General features: G+C 42.9%; 1 protein-coding gene across 1 annotated transcript; it reads left to right on the top strand.

The window, feature by feature from the left end:
• The first annotated feature begins 4,823 nt into the window (after window positions 1-4,823).
• Window positions 4,824-16,656, top strand: LOC118408438 (neuronal acetylcholine receptor subunit beta-4-like). Its single transcript, XM_035809256.1, has 3 exons — window positions 4,824-4,871; window positions 5,289-5,398; window positions 16,446-16,656. Exons 1-3 carry the CDS (start codon window positions 4,845-4,847, stop codon window positions 16,654-16,656), a joined length of 348 nt encoding a protein of 115 aa, XP_035665149.1. The 5' UTR covers window positions 4,824-4,844.
• Window positions 16,657-22,681: the final 6,025 nt, after the last annotated feature.

The raw sequence follows: 22,681 nt of genomic DNA, 5'->3' as shown, positions 1-22,681 counted from the left end.
CAGCGGCTTGAAAACACTCCATACTCTATTCGGGTTGAACACTCGCGCCTTTGACTCTACAAACCTGGCATTGCTGAAACGCGGACTTCATAAACAGTTGCGGCACACTCCGAGACAAGCAGCGCCGTTCACGCCTTCCATCCTGCTTCACATCCATGAACAGTTAGATCTCACAGACCCTTTACACGCCACGATATGGACATTAGTACTCCTTAGTTTCTTCACCTTTCAGCGAAAGTCAAATTTTCTGCCGAGAGCTACTTTTGATCCCTGTAAACAGTTCACATCTAATGATTTCACATTGTATCGCAGTATGCTACTTGTTCGGATCCGTTGGTCCAAGACCATTCAATGTGCTGAGCGTGTGCTACAGGTCCCGGTCTTAGCTATCCCAACTTCTCCACTGTGCCCCGTTTCTGCCTTTCTTCGAATGCTTCGTTTAAATGCTTCGTTTAAATGCTCCTCTAGTTCAGCCGTTTTCCTTCGACAGACTAGTTCCGGGCCAGTACCCCTCACACAGGCAGTCTTTGATAGAGCGTTCAAAACTATTCTGACCCGTGCCGGACTCAATCCGTCCATGTATTCCCTACACAGCGGACGACGTGGTGGCGCCACGTTCGCCTTTCGCTCAGGTGTCCCTGTAGAGTTAATCCGCCTGCAAGGAGACTGGCGGTCAAGTGCATATCTCCTATATCTCAGAGTTCCTCTGTCGCAACGTCTGTATTTGTGTACGAGGACGAACAGACGCATCCGTTCGTATCATACTTAGTTATAGTTTATATTTATCTCTCCTTGCATATTTCTGTGACCATTACATAATTGTTCGCGTAGATCTTAGCCTTTGTTGTTATTACCTTACGTTTGTTTACATTTTCCCGTATTTACCTCGAGTAGGGTGGTGGTATTTTCTCTCAACGGGGATCCGGACGCCCTTCTTGCATAACCCTGGCGTACTGGTTTTCTACCTTTTTCTACTTCTACGCAGTTTGGCCTCTTTGTTTGGCCTGTGTATCCGGAAAAGTGAACAAAGCATTAAACTTTTCCCCGGAAGGCCAAACTGCGTCTCCGTGTGTCTCTTGTGTAAGCAGCTAATTGTGGAAAAATGTCTACGGGTCATTTTTGTTAATTGGCCTGACTACAAGCTCCGCCCCTCCCCGGGGTGCCAGGCGAGCACATGGTACAGGCCTGGCGTCGCCCTGCTCATTCCCGCCCAGGACGAGACCGCGGGCAGCACTCCTCGGTAGTCTGCTCTGTCGTTCTCTCAACCCACCACCACCCTCCTCACCACCATTTTGATAATTAAGTTAGATTTGAATAATTAGTTTTAGCCACTTTTCTTATATATAATTTTTTTTGCGTAGTTTTAGCTTCTTCGATATTCTCAAATCAAATGATGTAACCAGAGTCGTTTATGTGCCCCACATCGCACTTTATATATCTCTGAATGTAACTGTGTTTTCTTATTATCTACTCTGCTGTTTATGTTGATTACTCTGTTTATGCCTGTGTATCCGGAAAAGTGAACAAAGCATTAAACTTTTCCCCGGAAGGCCAAACTGCGTCTCCGTGTGTCTCTTGTGTAAGCAGCTAATTCTAACAATAAGCTTTGCCTGTATCATACGAAACGATCTTTGGTTGCAATTAAGGGTCAGAAGAACAAATTTCTTACAGCAAAGCCATTTTAACACTTTGGATCATACGAAACGATCTTTCCAAGCAATTGAGAAGTAAGAAGAACATATTACTTACAATAAAGTCATTCTAGCCCTAAGCCAAGCAACGATATGATACGAGATCATGAACTTGCCTGTATTCACAAACTTTGATAGGATACTGTTATTACTTTATAAGAAGTACTTAATAGAAAGGAATCATTGAAAACATAAATTCCACCGCTAGAATGGCTTAATACTCTTATTATGTACAGAGGCAAAAAAGCCCATTTTTTTAATTATGGCACTATATAACTACGATAACCAGTTCTGACTCTTTCATGCTTTAGAAGCGTTGTTAGGTCCAAAATAACACCAATAAGTATATGGGATAATCTGGAACGATCTTTAGATGCAATTTTATGATATAAGAACTCATTTCTTCTTCCAGCAACACTAAACAATTCTGAAGTCCTAGTGTACACCTTTAAGCCACTTGGCTCTACTGACTTTCAGGTTTTATCAAATCTTTTACAGAAACGGTTCACTTAAAATATAAATCACACTTGTATGACTTGATTCGTGTTATTAGGTCCGAAGAAAGAAGACTGATACGATGTAAAGTAAGCTGTAGGGATCATATGGAACCATCTTTCGATAGAATTTAATGTTATGAGAATGTCTAAAGCATCTGTAAAGCAAGCATACTGGCGTCCTATTGGGAGCATTCCAGGCGGACTGGATCTATCGCCAAACATACATTTATAAGACTCTTTTACAGAAAGGAATATCATCACCATGCATCCGGTTTGCATCTGTGAGATATATAAGATAAAGTTTTTCCAGGATGACTTGTCATTCATGGCAGACATTATAGCAGATCCTGGCAGTCTAATGTATCTTTCAATCATTGTCTTCAACGTTACAGATGGTCGACAAACTCTTTGGCTTTGACTTTAATCAGACTGTCACAGGACACACTCTGCGCCTTCCTTCTGGAAAGTAATCTGATATAAACACCTAAGCCTGTTTTTACCGGTTCTACCTTGTTAGGATAGTGTTATTACTCTCCAGGCAAGCAGTTGCTCAACACTATCTACAGCGGTACGACTAGCTTCTTTAGTCTGCCATTCAAATGGAAACTTTAATTCCTAGACTTCGTGACTGACAGAAATGATTTATACTCTGATGATATGTACAAGTCTATCTTCTGTACGTTGATCAATAGGGATGTTTCTCTTACTTTTATGTTTTCATATAATCTAATGTGATAAGAATATTCTTATCATCACGAGACCACACGAACCACGAAGCCTTTCAATGTTATGATATAAACACCTAAGTCTGCTTTTATCCACGCCTCTAACTTGTTAGGATAGTGTTGTTACTCTCCAGGCAAGCAGTTGCTCAACACTATCTACAGCGGTTCGACTAGCTTCCTTAGTCTGCCATTCAAATGGAAACTTTAATTCCTGGACTTCGTGACTGACAGAAATGATTTATACTCTGATGATATGTACAAGTCTATCTTCTGTACGTTGATAGGGATGTTTCTCTTGCTTTTATGTTTTCATATAATCTAATGTGATAAGAATATTGTTATCATCACGAGACCACACGAACCACGAAGCCTTTCAATGTTATGATATAAACACCAAAGTCTGCTTTTATCCACGCCTCTAACTTGTTAGGATAGTGTTATTACTCTACACACAAGGAGTCTTTCAACACGTCGATCAAATCGCTACCTACAGCGGTGCGAATAATAGTTTCCTTGGTCTGTCATTCTGTATCTGTATCTGTATTTATATAGCCGGTATAACCGCCGTTCGGCGTAACACACCAGCTTTGGCGTAACACACCAGCTTTGGCGTAACACACCAGCTTTTCAAAGGGGAATAAAAGAGCTGGACTTCGTGACTGACAGAAATGATCTATACTCTGATAATATGTACATGTCTTTCTTCTCAACGTTGATAGCTTTATCACTTTTACAGAAAGGGGTGATTGAAAACATAGATCACATTGCTAGAATGGTACGACTTTTTAATCGAATTCTGTGATCCATGCAAAGGCAGAAAAAACCCATACTTTATCAGGAGAAGAGCTGAATATGGATTTACTGATGATGGTTAGAGATTTGCGTTCTCCACTTTGATATATCGTTATTGATTCTGAAGAAAGCATATTGAAAACATAAATCGCATTGATAGAAAGGCATGATTTCATTTCTTGATACCTTTCTAAAGTTCAAAGAGCATCCCCAAATGTATGAATTTCATTGAAAAGAACAGATCTTAATAATGATAACGCCTAGAAATCTCGTAATCTCTATTTTATACAGTGAGAGCCTTATAGTTTGACAGAATAGAGTCTGATTGCAAACACCAATCACACTGAAGGTACGACTTGGTACCTTAACGTTGTGATTCAAAGAGAAGCAGAAAAATCCCAGACTTTTAAGTTGGTTGCTATCAATTTTGAAGAAAGCGTATTGAAATATATATTCTTATTTAAATTTCGTTGTAGTCTACGTACAAGTCATGTACAATGTTTTATATCATATAATTTCAGAGAAAACATATAAGAGAATCTGGAGACTTCAAAATGCACTTTTATTGCTCAGAACTGAAATTGACCAGAGGTTTTGTAAAACAAAGGTATATTTTAAACACTTGGGAATATTTCGCAGTCACGTCTCGCAGTACATGCCCGTATGATGCCCGTATGATACCCGTATGATGCCCGTATGATGCTGGGCAAAACAGCGGCTAGGTTGGTGACGATTGCAGACGTGACGACGGTGACGTCATGACCGATATGTCCGCACCTGACCTTCAGCTGGGTACAAACTGACGACCTGTTGGTGTGAAGAATTATGGGATCGTTAATCCGGGTCACTTATCGGGTCACTAATCCGGGTCCTTTATCTGAGCGGAAACACGGACGTTATCCAAGGTTAACGAGTAGATTAAGGCGCAATTTGCGGCCTTCTTTTCAAATGTCAACTACAATCATGAAAGTCATTAAGGTGGCGGCTCGGTGTCGCGTGTCCTGGATTACAAGGCAGGTTGTTTGGGCGTGACGTCATTATTGGCGTCACGGTTAGGAGAGGCGAAAAGGACACAAGTTGTTCTTTCTTTCTTTCAACCCATTTGTTTTTCTCCGTTTCAGGACGAGAAGAATCAGATTATGACGTCAGTGGTTTGGCTCAGACAGGTAAGACTCTTGTTTATTGTAGGTAGATTTCGCTACAACTCAAAGCGTCTCCTTCTCTCTCTCTCTCTCTCTCTCCTCTCTCGCCTTCTCCCTCTCTCCCTCTCTCTCTCGCCTTCTCCCTCTCTCTCTCTCTCTACCCCTCTCTCCCTCTCTCCCTCTCTCTGTCTCTCTCTCTGTCTCTCTCTCTGTCTCTCTATCTCTCTTTGTCTCTCTCTCTCTCTCTCTCTCTCGCCCTCTCTCTCTCCCTCTCATTTTCTCGTCTTCCATGTTTTCCAGTACTTATATTATTATGTGGAGGCCAGAGAGTGTGTTTGGCTTTGTGTTAGGTTTAAACACATCTTTTGGTCTCCCTTCCATGCCCCCCCCCCCCCCCAATAATGGTATACGATGTTGCCGTACTTTCCATTTGTTCCTCAGTACTGGTATGACGAGGCTCTCGTGTGGAACTCCACAAACTTCTGGGGCATTTCTTACATCAACATCCCATCCAACGAGGTCTGGCTACCGGATACAGTACTCTACAACTCGTGAGTATCAGGTTACCGTACTCTACAACTCGTGAGTATCAGGTTACCGTACTCTACAACTCGTGAGTATCAGATTACTGTACTCTATAACTCGTGAGTATGTGGGGGAATAGTACTATGATAAAGCTCGATATGTGTTTTATGATGGCCATTTATGGGGATCTTTCTATCTAACGTTATATGTATATCTATAGCGCTAGCGTAGCTGGGAACTACTTTACAGGATCGACTTCTTACAGTTTAGTCTGTAATTTAATACAACTTGTGTAATGTATCTCCACACTGTGATGGTGGGACGTAACCTGTTAGAAAATTGACTGGTGTTGTTAGAATGAGTAAAAATACATTTATTTTACTTATCGGAAGCGTCTTGCTGACTCTGGTAATTCATCGTCAACATCAGGGAATAATATTGGGGAAACCACTTCGGCTATGACGTCAGCAGGCCTTCCTGAGTGTTTACAATGACAGGTTACGTAACGACCACAAAATGGTTGATTCGATTCAATTCAAACAGAAGCCCTTATAGGCAGTTATAATGGACAGTTTTGCTTAGTCAGCAAGACCGCATATTTTTCCTTCGCCAGGAAGGTTGGTTAAGTTTTCGGCAGCGTCCGTGTGTATATGTGTGTGTGTGTTTGTGTGTGTTTGTGTGTGTGTGTGCGCGCGAGCGCGTGCGCGTGTGTGTGCAAGAACGCCTCGATAGATTGTATCGATATTTGGTATGTTGGAAGGTCTTGACGAGACCTTTAAATAACGAGATTATGGGCGCCTAGCGTCTTTTAATGGTTCTGCAGCGGAACGTCCGATTACTCCAACCCACTGCAAGTTCCTGTAATCTGCAATCGTTCTACAGGGCATTGACACATTTCCGACCCAACCTGCAGATGATGTCTGAAGCGCTTTTGTGCGTCAAATCATACCTCTGGCTTTCCATATTTATACATTCTTTTATTTTATTTTATCACGAACTAAACATTCCCACTCAGTGCTTGACAGCTTTCCTGACTGCAATAACTTATTTTCCTACTCTGTAATGTCTTATACCGTGAACCATGGATGCTTTGTGTTTGATCGGTTTGCTTGTTCCGAAAGACGTTATCTTTACTGCGGATAATGCGTGGAGCGCTTTTGTACGTCAAACCATACCTCTGGCTTTCCATCTTTATACATGCTTTTATTTTATCACGAACTGAACATTACTACTCAGTGCCTGACAGCTTTCATGACGGCAATAGCATATTTTCCTACTCTGTAATGTCTTATACGTACTGTGAACCATGGATGCTTTGTGTTTGATCGTTTTGCTTGTTCCGAAAGACGTTATCTTTACTGCGGATAATGCGTGGAGCGCTTTTGTACGTCAAATCACACCTCTGGCTTTCCATCTTTATACCTGCTTTTATTTTATCACGAACTGAACATCACCACTCAGTGCCTGACAGCTTTCATGGCGACAATAACATATTTTCCTACTCTGTAATGGCTTGTATCGTGCACTGAACATGGATGCGTTATGTTTGATGGTTTTGGTTGGTCCAAAAAAACATTATATTTACTGCAGAGTTTACAAGATTATTATTCGGCAACTTGGTAAGCGCTGTTAAGAATAAGGACATTTGTCTCACTGGACGTTCAGGTAATGCACAGAGTGGTTTTGTACGAATCAGCAGATCAAAACATATCTGTAGCTTTCAAAGTCAAAGGGTTTTATCCTATCACGTATTAAACATTACCGCAACAGTTAAACATGACGATAATAACATGTTTTCCCACTTTCTAATGGCTTTTACTGTGCACTGAACATAGATGCTGTGTGTTTGAAAAACGCTATATCTACTGCTGACTTTAGATGATTTGACAATTCGGCAAGCGCACTTAAGAATAATGTCATTTCTCTCGCTAAAAGTTCATGTAATGCGTCGAGCGGATTTGTGCTTATTGGCACGTCAAAACATATCTCTATTTTTCAATGGCCTTAACCTCCTCACGTACTAACCATAACCGCTCAGTGTCTATCAGTGATACATATATGTTCCTACTATCTAATGGCTTTTACCGTGCACTGAACATGGATCATTTATGTTTGATCGTTTTGCTTGTTCCGAAAAATGTTGTATATACTGCTGACTTTAGATGATTCGGCACTTTGGCAAGATAAGGATAAGGACATTTCTCTCACTAAAAGTTCATGTACTGTGCGGAGCGGTTTTGTGCGAGTCGGCACATCAAATTGTATCTCTAGCTTTCAAAATCGGTTTGATGTCATCAAGTACTAAACATTATTACTCAGTGCCGAACAGTTATATACATGACGGCAGTAACATACTTTCCCACTTTCTAATGGCTTGTACCGTGCACTGAACATGGATGCGTAATGTTTGATGGTTTTGGTTGTTCCGAAAAACGCTATATTAACTGCTGGGTTTAGATGATTCGGCACTTTTGTGGCAAGCGCCCTTAAAAATAAGGGAAATTGTTTTCACTAGAAGTTAATGTTATATGTCGAATGGTTTTGTGCGAATCGGCACATCAAAATATATCTCTAGCTTTCAATGGGTTTTATCCTATCACGTACTAAACATTACTGCAACAATTACACATGACAGCAACAACATATTTTCTACTTTCTAATGGCTTGTATCGTGCACTGAAGATGGATCATTTATGTTTGATCGTTTTGCTCCTTCCCGAAAACGTTGTATTTACTGCTGAGTTTAGATGATTTGGCACTTTGGAAAGCGCTCTTAAGAATAAGGACATGTCTCTCACCAGATTCATGTAATGTGTAGAGCGGTTTTGTGCGAATCGGCACGTCAAAACATACCTCTAGCTTTTATAACGGCCTTTACCTTATCACATACTGTACATTACGCTTAGTGTCTGACATTTATACATGAATGCGGTACCACATCTTCGTGCATTCTAATGGTGGGTATTCTTCACATTTATGTTTCCAATGGGTTTCATCTTATCCTTTACTGAACATTACCGCTTAGTGTGTGACAGTTATGCATGGGTCAGGACGACAATAGCGTATCTTCCTACTCTGTAATGGCTTGTAATCTGCACCGAACATATAGGTATTATGTTTGTAAAACAGTAAGCATTTGTATGAAAGCAGTATTACCCCCATTAGGGGATGATTAGGTTTTCCTGTAGTTGGCAAACTTTCTAAAGAATAAAGGCGCGCTCCTCACTCAACGTTTATCTGAATCTCTCAAAAGACTGAACATTCAGAGAAGCAATCTGCACTCTGCAGGTTGATCCAATTGTCGCAGGGGCATGTCCCGCTGTACGGCATTTCGGACGGCAGGAAGATGTCTACCTTCTAATGGCTTTTATTCTGCACTGGAATGCAATTACTGCACAGTGAAGAAAAACGGTTGTCTCAACGATCCACGCCAACAGGTTGCCAATGTGTCGCCAACAGGTCGCCAATGTGTCGCCAACAGGTCGCCAATGTGTCGCCAACAGGTCGCCAATGTGTCGCCAACAGGTCGCCAATGTGTCGCCAACAGGTCGCCAATGTGTCGCCAACAGGTCGCCATTGTGTCGCCAACAGGTCGCCAATGTGTCGCCAACAGCTGCAAACTAGCGCCAAATGGGAGCCTGGAATGGCAAGGGCTTCTCTTTTCAAAATCTGTAAAAATCGGTAAAATATAATGTCACGAATTGATGAACAACTACACGTAATCACTACCAGTCATTTCAAAATCTCCCTCTTCCTATTCTTTTTCCCATTGAAGCGACCGCTATCGACGTGTCGATCTTCATCAATGTAAATTAGTTTTCGATTCAGAAGCAACACTGCAATTTCCAATAAAGATTTCTTGTAATTTTGGACAGAGAAACTCAGGATGTGGTATTCAGCGTGCGGCCATTTAGTTTGCGGAGATCACAGAATATTCTACCTTCACTCAAGGCCGTGGTGAGTTGGCAAAAAGCCAGATACCTGCTTATAAATGATTTCCTTACAAATGATCTATCTGACAGTTATTCACGAGTCGGTGCGGAAATAACATATGTACCTACTATCTAATGGGCTTTTTGTTCCGAACCGAAGCTTGAGAAAAGCACTTGGCAAGTTTATGCCATTATCTTCGCCGAGAGGTTTCTTCAGGTGACAGGTTTGGCAGTTCTACATGAGATGGGGCGGCGATATCTGCCTTGTATCTAATGGTTTTATTCCGCAGTGAACATGAAGAAAAGCGCTGCAGTCGGCATTTCTGATGCCTTTGATGCAGTTACTGCACAGCGAGAAGTGGTAAGGTTCTTACAGCTGACAGTTATACATGAATTAGGTGAGGCGATAACGTTTCTCCGGCTAACGTCTAATGGATTTTATTCGGCGATGAACGTGGATAAAATCACTGTAGGCGGCAGGTTGATACAATTACCGCACATGGAGTAATGTAGAACGGATCTCCTGGTACCCACTGCGGTAGTTATGGCCTGATCTTCTTCTGATACAGGCACGAGAAGGTGCGGAGGGAATCGTGAGGGGAGAATTTTGATGAGCGATCATTTTCCTACAGAATCAGTTACGTCTTCCCAAACCTACAGAGCATCGGGAGTTATGACTACTGTTTGAACTATTGTTGTACTTCAGATTTCATGTGTGGCTAGATGCCTTAAGCAATCATAAACATCACAAAATCAAGTCTTTCTTCCAAAACCGCGGAGCTTCAGATCATTGCCAAGGTATCTGAGATATTAGGGATAATCAAAGTCTGTTTTTAGTGTCCTTATTAATTTGTTCACCAAGAATAAATCCTTGAAAAATTGACCACTTTTGTGACAAATGCCCGGAGCACAGATTCAATCACTTATTTCAAAACGCAGCTTCAAAAGCTCCCCCGTCTAATAGATCCATATTTGTTCAGCAAACAAAGCAGTTTCCTTTTGTAATGGTTTTCCTTGTGTTGTATCATAGCTTTAAAATGCTATAAATTCTACCAACACAGATGAGTCCTCATTCCAGCAATTACTTCTATTTGTCAGGAGATGTTCGCATCAATAATGGACCCCTCAGAACGGCCCTATGCTGTCCTATCTGATAGTTAGTCGTTCACTTCCATGTCAGTCCCGAACATGAACTTCCTACTGGTCATGCTTTATTGCGTTTGGAAAAAGACCCGGCACAAATAGGCCACGTCGATACACGTGATTGGATGTTCCTGAGACGGGTCATGGGTCATCGTGAAGACGTAAGAAAAGGTCAGGGGTCAATCGGTACTTCCACTCTCTCTCATCTGTGACCTTTGTGTGGACAATACGTCATCAGAGGACCGCTGACATTTTTTTCATCAGTCAGCGACGTTTCGGATGCTGCAGGCGTTTCGGATGTTTCACGCGTTTCGCCGGATAGTTTTCTTTCTTTCTTTTGATTTTGATTTTTGATTTTATTTATTTGCACATAAAAAAAGGGCATGCATACAGTAAAGATAACTGATAGATAAAAACAGTGCGGGAGAGAGGTAGAAGCCAAAAAGGCTTATGGGAGACCTCCTCCTAACAAACTATTGAACACAAATTCAAATGAGGTAATTGAAATGGTATACAAATAATAACATAAACATAAATGTGATAACAATTAGATGATTACCAATAAAGCAAATTTGAAACAAATGATTACAAATCATAAATGGGTATCAACAATTAGATGATCAACAAGTAAGGCATAGCAAATATTCTAGAAACAAAATAGACAAAAAGATTTCTTTATTCACAATGACACAACTCATTACACGGGCCTACTAAGACAGCTTGCACTGGTAACGGCTGATCCACAGAAATGCAGACGGACACATACACAGAATTTATTTTCTAGTTTTGAACACTTGCAGATAGATGTGCAGAGGTTAGGTGTTACAAGTCATTCAGTGTAAAGAAACCAGCTGCTGCCGCGCCGCGTGCATGCAAAGCTGGTCTGTTATGCCGAACGGCGGTTATACCGGCTATATAGATACAGATTTACAGATGCAAATACAGATAGGGATGCACTGCAGAATAAATATTACACTTATATGACAGGCGGTGCAAAATCAAAGTGGTCTCATTAATCAAAGTGGCATCATTGGACCTGGGAGGACGTAGAAAACTGTTTGTAACCATGGAGGGATATGACAAGTGAAGGAATTTGATAATACTCCCTTTCCACTAGGACGGCGCTCTCTCTACGCACTAAAATTTGACGTATCCCTCAACGACTTGTATAGAAATGAATCAAATCATTTTACACTTTCTGTGTTTTGTTGTCTTCTCAGTCACAATTTTACGTTTCGTATGATATATCCAGTATGAAAGCGAAGGTTAGGCATATCCTATTTAGGTCGCCGTCTAGTGGAAAGAGGGCCTAATATCCTCACATCCTCTCCATCCGGTAGCGTTTTGTGCGGCGTAACTGTTAGCGCGTTTGGCTCGGAATCAAGAGGTCCCAAGTTCGGTACCCCATGCCCCGATGTTGTGCCCTTGAAAATGACACCTAACACAACCTGACGGTGGAGTGACGCACACCGAGCCTCTTCGGCTAATCTGTTAGTAGTGTGCGAAAAACACATTACGACTTTAGTGCGCCAATATGCCAACAAAGGCAACATCTACACATTGACAACAAACAAAGAACAATAATTTTCTTAATTTATTCCAGTTGGGAGGAAGCTCAGTTATCAACGTTGCTAGCAAACATGCCTTTTGAATAGGCCCCACACTTGCACCCTCAGGATTCATCTCACCAGGTTCCATGCTTTTTTCCACAGTTTTAGTAATTGTAGCTGTCTGTGAAGGTTAGACATCCGGGTTTCCAGTTGCTAGGGTAACTATTTATGTCGAATTGCAGCTGTAGAAAGTTGATGAAATGTGGCGAGAAATCAATTTGGACTCCCTTGAACTGGACAACTGTTTGCAGCCTTGGTGAACGTACATAGCAGGATAAAAAGTTGATAACGCCCTCACGTTTCTCCACCGTTGAAATATATATGGCCTCTTTGGTCAATATTGACCATGGCAAAATCCTAATTGATATCAGCCCTACAGCGTCGACTGTGGCTTAAACAGTCCTGTACGAGAATGACAGTCTCTGCCGCATAGGGCACATCTGTAAGCTGACTCAGGTCTGTTGCAGAGCTCTTTTCGGAGGATCCGCATCATCGTTGAAAACTCCTTTAATTTCCTCGCGTTGAGCCCAATAGGATCAGACCGGATCGCCAGGCTCCATAACCTGCTGGATAAAAATTTCATAATGCTCTAGCTCACGTCTTCTCCCCCGTTAATAAACTCCGTTATCCTGCTCACGTTGTACCCAATGAGACCAGCCCGGATCGCCTGGCCCCACCCAAATATTACGTACTTGGGATTCTCACACAAAGTTTCATGTTTTAGCCACATTTTGAGAAAATGCAGCTGTATTTTGCACAGTCGCCTAGACAAGCAGCTGCATGGTGCAAAGTTGATAAAATGTGGCGAAAAATCAATTTGCACCCATTGGAACTAGAACTGTTGTAACCTTGGTGTACGTCCAGAGTAGGATAAAAAGTTGTCATGGAAGCTCATGTGTTGGTAGAAATCATAGTACAATGCTAAACTTTCTTCCAACACAAAGCCTTTGTCAGAGGTATACACGGATCAAATTTTCACGGGCACGTTTGACCAATTGCTGACGTCACGCATCAATAAGATCACTTATCAACAGATCACGTGTCTGTAACTCTCTCGAGTTTACGTTCCAAAATGACCAATCATCATTATTGATCTGGAAGAAGACGACAGTGGTCGTTGAAAATTTGTGTACGCCTTTCTGTTTAGCATATTGTACTGAAATAAAAAAAAGTTGATAATGCCCTCACGTCGTCTCCCCGTTAGTAAAACTCCGTTATCCTGCTCACGGTGTACCCGATGGGAGCAACCCGGATCGCCAGGCCCCACCCAAATATTACGTACTTGGGATTCTCCACACAAAGTTTCATGGTTTAGCCACATTTTGAGCAATTGCAGAATCTGACGTATTTTACACAATCGTCTTGTAGACCAGCTGTAAGCACAGAGAAGGGTAGAAAGTTGATAAAAGATGGTAAAAAATCAGTTCGGAGTCAATGAAAATGGGACAGAGGTAGACAATTGTTTATAACCTTGGTGCACGTACAGAACATGATAAACTGCATCCCAAGAAGTGTCAAGTCATGCATATTCAATTCAGGAAGACCCCGTACCCAACACCTCCTCTCACGATCGACAACACAGAGCTCCAACAGGTTGTAGTTATGAAAATCCTGGGTGTGCTGCTTCAGTCTGATTTACGATGGAACTCCCATGTCGACTCCATTTGTAGCAAATCAAGTCGACGTCTGTGCCTCCTCCGCAAACTGAAACACTTTCACGTATCCATCGACGACCTTGTCACAGTGTATGTGTCTTACATCCGACCAGTCCTGGAGTATTGTGCCCCTGTCTGGCATTCCGGGCTCACCACTGCACTGCACTGCAGGATAGAGAAGGTCCAACGGAGAGCTGTGCGTATTATACTGGGGCACAACTACACGTCTTACACCGATGCCTGTTCTGACTTGGGACTACCTTCTCTACAAGCACGACGTCTTGACCTGATCAAAAACTTTGCTAACTCTCTCAGACAGTCTGAACATTTCTTGCACTTACTGCCACCAGCCAGAGGTGAGATCAGTGGCAGACTGACAAGATCATCCCACAAACTGAACACTACTCGCTGTAGAACTGAACGCTACCGCAACAGCGCTGTACCCTTCATGGTCCGCCTTTTGAACGAGTAATTGTCACCTCAGTGTTTTTGTACCAAATAGCATTATGTATTTTGAATAGCTATATACTGATATTACTGTGTTAAGTAAATTCTATCTTAAATGTTTTGGTAATGACACTTCATTTTATCCCAATACTGTTTTAATTTGTCGGTCTGAAACCCTTTTAAGAACTATGTTATTGCCTCGATTTTAACCACTTTGATGTTAACGGTTTGTAATGACAAGTCGCAATTCAGCCGTGTGGCTGCAATGTCATTGTCAATTTGTTGAATTTCGAAATAAACCAGTCATATAACAGTTGATAACGCTCTCACGTCCTTTCCACCGTTAGTAAACCCTTTTATTTTCCTCACGCTGTAGTGCCCAATGGGATCAACCCGGATCACCAGACTGCATAAGCTGATAGATAAAAAGTTCATAATGCTCTAGCACACGTCTTCTCCCCCGTTAGTAAATCCCTTTATTTTCCTCACGTTATACCCAATGGGATCAGCTCGGATCGCCAGAACTACATCAGACTAGAGATGACCTTCCTGCAGACATTCATGAACAGATTCCGGATTCACGGAACGCTGACTCCATCTCCTGGTACCATCAGTGACGTCACACATCACTCTTCAGACGTGTTCTCCTCTGTTCCTTAATCTGTAGTCTGGCGGAGGCAACATCTTAAGTGCCATGCAGACTGCTGAGCGATGAGAACTATCTATATGAAATATCATAGAGGTGATATTTTCACTAGCGTTTGTGTGTGTCTGTCTGTCTGTCAACAAGATAACTCAAGAACCGCTTGAAGGACTGATTTTATACTTGGTGTGTTGGTGGGGTGTGACGAAAGTTGGAAATGATTAGATTTTGGGCGCCACGGCGGCTTCTCTAGTTACTGCAGCGGAACTTCCAGTTCTGCTATCTCGTGTTCTGAACAAGCTACGGTCATGATTTTGGGTGTTAGATAGCTCTTGTGCTCAGGAAGTACCATCACATCACTCTGCAGCCGTGTTTTCTCTCTTCCTTAATCTGTCGTCTGGCGGAGGAAACATCTAAAGTGCCATTCAGACTGCTGAGCAATGAGAACTATCTATATGAAATATCATAGAGGTTATATTTTCACTAGCATTTGTGTGTGTGTGTGTGTGTGTGTGTGTGTGTGTGTGTGTCTGTCTGTCAACAAGATAACTCAATTAAGAACCGCTCGAAGGACTGATTTCATACTTGGTGTGTTGGTAGGGTGTGAAGAAAGTTGGAAATGATTAGATTTTGGGTCCACTAGCGGCTTCCATTGTTACAGCAACGGAACTTACAGTTTTGCTAGCGTGTTCAGAACAAGGTATGGTCATGATTTTTGGGTGTTAGATAGCTCTTGTGCTCAGGAAGTACCATCACACCACTCTACAGCCGTGTTTTCTCTGTTCCTTAATCTGTAGTCTGGCGGAGGCAACATCTAAAGTACCATTCAGACTGCTGAGCGATGGGAACTGTCTATATGGGCGATAAGGGTCTGATGAAAACAAAGAGGCCAATAACGATTTTCAAGTCCGATCCATTACACTTACGTAACATTGCTGCGTCTGCAATACTAAAACTTTCCTTTGACGTTTGCTTTAAAACTACAACGTCAGCAATACTGACCTTCGACCCATTCCACTTACGTAACATTACTGCGTCTTCCATACTGAAACTTTCGATTTTACTCTAAAAGTACCACGTCAACAATGAAACTCTTCCTCGTGCGCTTGTGTCCTCAAACTGTAATGTTATTGATTACTGATTTTCTTATACATTTATTCTTTGTTCTACTTCTATGGGCATCATGGTCGTAACCAGTTCATGACAAATGTCATAAATTCGGAAGCTACGTCACGTTCAAATGCTATATCATTTCAAGCCTACACTCATAAACTGTCTCGTCATCAATACTTATTTTGCTTTCTTTCTCTATCAAAGTTGGGAATGACCATAACCAGCTCATCATTATTTAAGATTCACGAAGATGTCAAGAAACTTGCACTCAGAGACTTTGACATCATCAATACTAAATTAACATCCTCTCTTTCCTCATCAGAGTCGGAGCCCACGTACATCGTAGCCAAAACATGGCCAATTGAATTGTAACTGTAACAAACTTCTCGCTTCCTTTCTTCGACGCAGTGCGAAGCGACCTTAGCTACATTGTAGCCCATAACCAATTATATTTAATTTCATTTGAAACTTGCACTCACAAAGTCATAAATACTTAATGTCTTTTCTTCCTTGTATTCTCTTACTACCAGAGTTGGGAACGACCATAACCAGCTGATGACCAATGTCGTCATCAACTCCGCCGGTTACGTCACGTGGATGCCCCCCCCCCCCCCCGGGGGTTCCGGTCGTCCTGTAACATCGACATCTGTAACGTCATCAATACCAACCGTCTTTGTTTCTGTCGTCATCAATACTAACCGTCTTTGTTTCTTACGTCATCAGAGTTGGGAACGACCATAACCAGCTGATGACCAATGTCGTCATCAATTCGGCCGGTTACGTCACGTGGATGGCGCCCCGCGTGTTCCGCTCCTCCTGTAACATCGACATCTACTTCTTCCCGTTCGACGACCAGAAGTGTCTGCTGGAGTTCGGCTCCTGGACCTACGGCGGATATGACGTCAACACCACCACTGAGTCAGTTCCGCCCTCGCTGACGTACTTCGTGCATAATGACGAGTGGGAGCTGCTGGCGATCGGAGACAAACATGAGGATATTTACTACGTGTGCTGTCCGGAACCGTACCCACTGGTTACATTCACTATCTACGTCAGGAGGAGGTTTGTTTGTTTGTTTGTTTGTTTGTTTGTTTAGACATGAGGATATTTACTACGTGTGCTGTCCGGAACCGTACCCTCTGGTTACATTCACTATCTACGTTAGGAGGAGGTTTGTTTGTTTGTTTGTTTATTTGTTTGTTTACTTAATTAGACATGAGGACATTAACTATGTATGCTCTCTGGAAACGGACACGCTGGTCACATTCACTATATACATCAGGAAGAGATTTGTTTGTTTGGTTGTTTGTTTGTTTGTTTGTTTGTTTGTTTAGACATGAGGACATCTACTATGTGTGCTGTCTGGAACCGTACCCTCTTGTTACATTCACTATATACATCAACAGAAGGTTTCTGTCTTTGTTTGTTTGAAAATTTGGATATGAGGACATTTATTACGTGTGCTGTCAGCTAGTCACCTTCACTACCTGGTGAGGAAGTCACTTGTACAGTGTTAAGTGCAATGTACATTGTAATTCAGTGTTTTACAATTGCGATAGCCCAGTGAACTGATGCTGTATGTTGTGCTCCCCATGCCAGGTCCATGTACTACCTGATCTTCCTGGTGAGTCCCTGTCTGCTGTTCTCCATCATGACCATCCTGGGGTTCTACTTACCGCCCGAGGCCGGGGAGAGGGTCGGGCTCGGCATCACCGTGCTGCTGGCCTTCACGGTCTTCCTGCTCATGGTGTCTGAGCTGATGCCGCCTACGTCATCTGCTGTGCCGCTGATTGGTAAGTCTCTGTTCCTGCTGATGGTATCTCTGTTCCTGCTGATGGTGTCTGAGCTCATGCCGCCTACATCGTCTGCTGTACCGCTTATTGGTAAGTCTCTGTTCCGGCTGATTGTATCTCTGTTTCTGCTGATGGTGTCTAAGCTCATGCTGCCTACATCGTCTACTGTGCCGCTTATTGGTAAGTCTCTGTTCCGGCTGATGGTGTCTCTGTGCCTCATGATAAAGTCTGATGCCATGCCGGCTACATCATCTGCTGTACCGCTGATTGGTAAGTCTGTGCTGATGGTGTCTGAGATCCTGCCGCCTACATCATCTGCTGATGGTGTCTGAGCTGATACCGCATACACCATCTGCTATACCGCTTATTGGGAAGCCTCTGTTCTATGATGGAAAAAAATGGAGATTTACTTCCGAACGACATCCAGCTCTTCTTTAGCGTCACTAGAAGGAACTTTGTTTCTCATTTTCTTGTGCCCACTACAGTGTATTACTACCGCGGGACCATCATGTTGGTGATGTTCATGGCCATCCTAAAACTGAACCTTGTTTGTTTGTTTGTTTGTTTGTTTACAGTGTGTTACTACGGCGTCACCATCATGCTGGTGATGTTCGCCACCTTCATGACGTCATGTTTGTTTGTTTGTTTGTTTACAGTGCGTTACTACGGCGTGACCATCATGTTGGTGATGTTCGCCACGTTCATGACGATCCTGATACTGAACCTTGTTTGTTTGTTTGTTTGTTTGTTTACAGTGTGCTACTACGGCGTCACCATCATGCTGGTGATGTTCGCCACGTTCATGACGATCCTGATCCTGAACCTTGCTTGTTTGTTTGTTTGTTTGTTTGTTTACAGTGTGTTACTACGGCGTCACCATCATGTTGGTGATGTTCGCCACGTTCATGACGATCCTGATCCTGAACCTTGATTGTTTGTTTGTTTGTTTGTTTACAGTGCGTTACTACGGCGTGACCATCATGTTGGTGATGTTCGCCACGTTCATGACGATCCTGATACTGAACCTTGTTTGTTTGTTTGTTTGTTTGTTTACAGTGTGCTACTACGGCGTCACCATCATGCTGGTGATGTTCGCCACGTTCATGACGATCCTGATCCTGAACCTTGCTTGTTTGTTTGTTTGTTTGTTTGTTTACAGTGTGTTACTACGGCGTCACCATCATGTTGGTGATGTTCGCCACGTTCATGACGATCCTGATCCTGAACCTTGATTGTTTGTTTGTTTGTTTGTTTACAGTGTGTTACTACGGCGTGACGATTATGTTGGTGATGTTCGCCACCTTCATGACGATCCTGATCCTGAACCTTGTTTGTTTGTTTGTTTGTTTACAGTGTGTTACTACGGCGTCACCATCATGCTGGTGATGTTCGCCACCTTCATGACGTCATGTTTGTTTGTTTGTTTGTTTGTTTGTTTGTTTACAGTGTGTTACTACGGAGTGACCATCATGTTAATGATGTTCGCCACCTTCATGACGATCCTGATCCTGAACCTTGTTTGTTTGTTTGTTTGTTTACAGTGTGTTACTACGGCGTCACCATCATGTTGGTGATGTTCGCCACCTTCATGACGATCCTGATCCTGAACCTTGTTTGTTTGTTTGTTTGTTTGTTTGTTTGTTAACAGTGTGCTACTACGGCGTGACGATAATGTTGGTGATGTTCGCCACCTTCATGACGATCCTGATCCTGAACCTGCACCACACCGACCCGTCCTGCCGACCCGTACCCCCCTGGGTCCGCCGCACCTTCCTGCACGGGCTAGGCCGCGTCTTCTGTACCAGGCATGGGACGCTAGTTCAACTTTATTCGTGGGGCAACCTTTATCCGTTTTTGTTTCTTTAGTAAAATGGATATTCCTGGATATCAAGTCGACGGACAGTGGTTTCAAATTGATTGCAATGCAGTAGAAATACAGTAGAAGTCGCTTGATTGCATGGCCTATTTGTCAGTGAATTTCGTGCAATTATCCGGCTGGTGCAATACTAGTAATGCGAAGTTATCTAGCTGGACCGCATCGGTTTGGGATTTTGGGATTTCAACCTCCCCCGTTTTACGATCTAAGAGACCATGGAATATGTGAGCAGTCTTCTTTTTAATGTATAACACATTAGCTTATAGTCTGCTATGATTTACAAATAGATAACGTGCTCATTCATTTTATCCATTCCTTCAGGCCCCACCACACAGCAGCGCCCCCTACCACCAGCCTGTCCAACTGCACGGAGCTGGAGTTCCTGTGTGAGGAGTACGAAACCGAGATACGCGTCACCGACAACGGGAAGAACAAGAACGGGGAGGACGCGCATGCGCCGGAAAAGTGCCCGGAGAGATACCTCGCGTTGCTGCGCGCACTGCGCATGCTCATGAGAGAGCTGCATCATCACGTGCTGAGGTCTCAGCAGTTGTCGGCAGCCAATGAGAGCCCAGATAACGACTGAAAGCGGGTGGCGAGAGTGCTGGACAAACTGTGCGTGGCGCTCTTCACCTTCACTACGGTGGTGACTGCTGTGGCGGTGCTACTCAAAGTACCCCATATAAACCTATAAAAACGGGGGAAAATGGTGGCTTGGGAAAAGTTTAGACTTTGACCCGCCATGCAGCCTGCAAGTTTTCAGTCCTGTCTGAGGTCTTTGTCAGACGGCCTGCCCTGTCACTTCAGGTGTTCCGAAAGGAAAGGTTGATGGGGGTCAAAGGTGACTGGAAGTCTATACCATCCACCGGCGAGCTCTGATCAGGTCAAAGGTTACTGTACGTCTGTACCATCCACCGGCGAGCTCAACTTACCGCATATAAACCTGTAGACCGGGGACTAAATCGTGATGTACAAACGTTTGTTTAGTGTGAATCAAAGCTGATGTGACGTTTTTGGAAAGGTTGGAGTGGGTCAAAAGTGACCGGAAGTCTGTGGAAAGGTTGATGTGGGTCAAAGGTGATCGGAAGTCTATACCATCCGCCGATATCCTCAGATCAACAAGATACCGCATTTCTAAACCTCTTAAACGGGAACAAAACAGTGCTGAAGACAGGTTTGGTAACCGGAAGACTTTGAAAGGTCTGGCGACGAGCTCTGGTAACGTTGTTTCCTTCCCAGTCATCACAACAGTGACTGTATCGTGCGCACATGCCCTTGCATACACGCGCACCATTGGTTGTAGCGGGCCTCGCGTTGTCTGGAAAGGGGTGAATGAATTCAGGCCTCCCTTCAATACTGTCAATATCGGCATAAGATCTGCGTAATTCTGTTGAAAAAAGCCTACACAAGGCGTGCTGGTTGCCTGAGAACTCATTATGCTTCTAGACAATGTATTTTTGGTTTTGTGCTGGACATGTGGAACAGGTGTACGAGACGTGTACATTTCTTACGTCATCGTCATATGCCCCAAAACGCTATATAAAAGCAGTTCAAAACGCTGTCCAAGTGAATGTGGTAAACAACATCTAATCCAGCTTTGACATGACATGGCTTCCCAACGTCTCTTGAGGCAACTGATTTTAAACGTTTTAATTTAAATAACTGATTTGGCAACAATCTACTTATAGTTCGTGCTGCGTACAGGAAGTTGAGCACATCGTAATGAACAATCTCAACCCCTGCATACTGTGCGTGACAAGTGTCTACACTCGTGACAGTGAAAATGTTCTTATATAGAATATTCTTCAATCAATGACTCTTAGAAACACGTAAGACACGTACCTCCAAATTTGTCGATATCTGCTCAGCACATCTTCATCACGGAATGACCTAGTCACTGACCTAGTCACGGACCTAGTCTCGTGATACTACCATTTCCAGGTCATTCCGTGATCAATGGAACATGTACTAAACAGACATCGACAATTTGGAGGTACGTGTTTTATGTGTTTTTAAGAGTCATTGATCGAAGAATATTCTATGAGCTTACTCATGAATACGTGACTGATGAACCTCTTCACGAAGAATCTGTTCTTGCAATGTAACTGTGCCAAAGTTGTATCAATGCCTTAGCTATAAAGTTATCACACAGTAGTGACTGTATAAAACCATCTGAGGGTAGAAGTATGTATGGTATGATTTATATGCAAATCTTCTTGACACCATGTATATCTGTGGGAAATTAAAGGAACGAAAACTTTGTCTTGTTCTCTGCTCTTGTGTTTCGTAAGGTCTTGTCACACTCATGAGATAAATGTAGGGAAAACCTGCATCTAACTGTAGTTCACCTTTATTCGCGGGTGACTTATATCCGTTGTTAATTTTTGATACAGGATACTTAAGGATATCAAGTCGACAGACAAAATTGTAATATTTTCAAATCATGCAGTTCGAAACCGCCGTCAGACCTGATAGCCCTAATACCCTGTCTTTACAAAAGACGGATATAGGTTATCCTGCGGATAAAGGTGAACTAGCGTTATATAAAACGTTGATAGCTATACCAGCTGTATCTAGAGATTTTCTGTGACGTAACCTTTTCAGTTCGTCTTGACATTGTTATGCAAATCGAGACAAAAGTTGAGACGAGGACAGTTTACAAGTCAGGGACCTTCACCATTGACATATGATCCACATCTTCCTGTCGATGCACACGCGTACTCTAATAGGAACATGCTCTGATGCTTACCTAAGGTATAGTTCTGATATTATTGATCCTGCAAGTTTGCTGCCACGTCATGCTGAGTTCGCGGCTAAGGACAAGCGAAGATGTAGGATGGGGAGGGGGGCAGCAAGTATCTCAACGTTACCTGCTGTATGTAACAAGAAGCTGTATGATGAAGGTGAGTCTACTTGTCTTTTACGTAAAGCTGCTTCAATGCTTTCCCCTAGATGGTTAGTTGCTGTCGGTAGTGCCTGTTGACTGATACATGTGAGTGGTTTGTTTACATGTTGTGGTCACCAACTTAACATACATTACTCGCGCGTTGCGAAGAACAAGCTTGTTATCCTTCTCAAGCGCCACTTGGCTACTGCC

Source organism: Branchiostoma floridae, unplaced genomic scaffold, assembly GCF_000003815.2.
Source record: "Branchiostoma floridae strain S238N-H82 unplaced genomic scaffold, Bfl_VNyyK Sc7u5tJ_1585, whole genome shotgun sequence".
In the NCBI taxonomy this organism is placed as follows: Eukaryota; Metazoa; Chordata; class Leptocardii; order Amphioxiformes; family Branchiostomatidae; genus Branchiostoma; species Branchiostoma floridae.
This window is presented reverse-complemented; position numbering and strand designations above follow the sequence as displayed.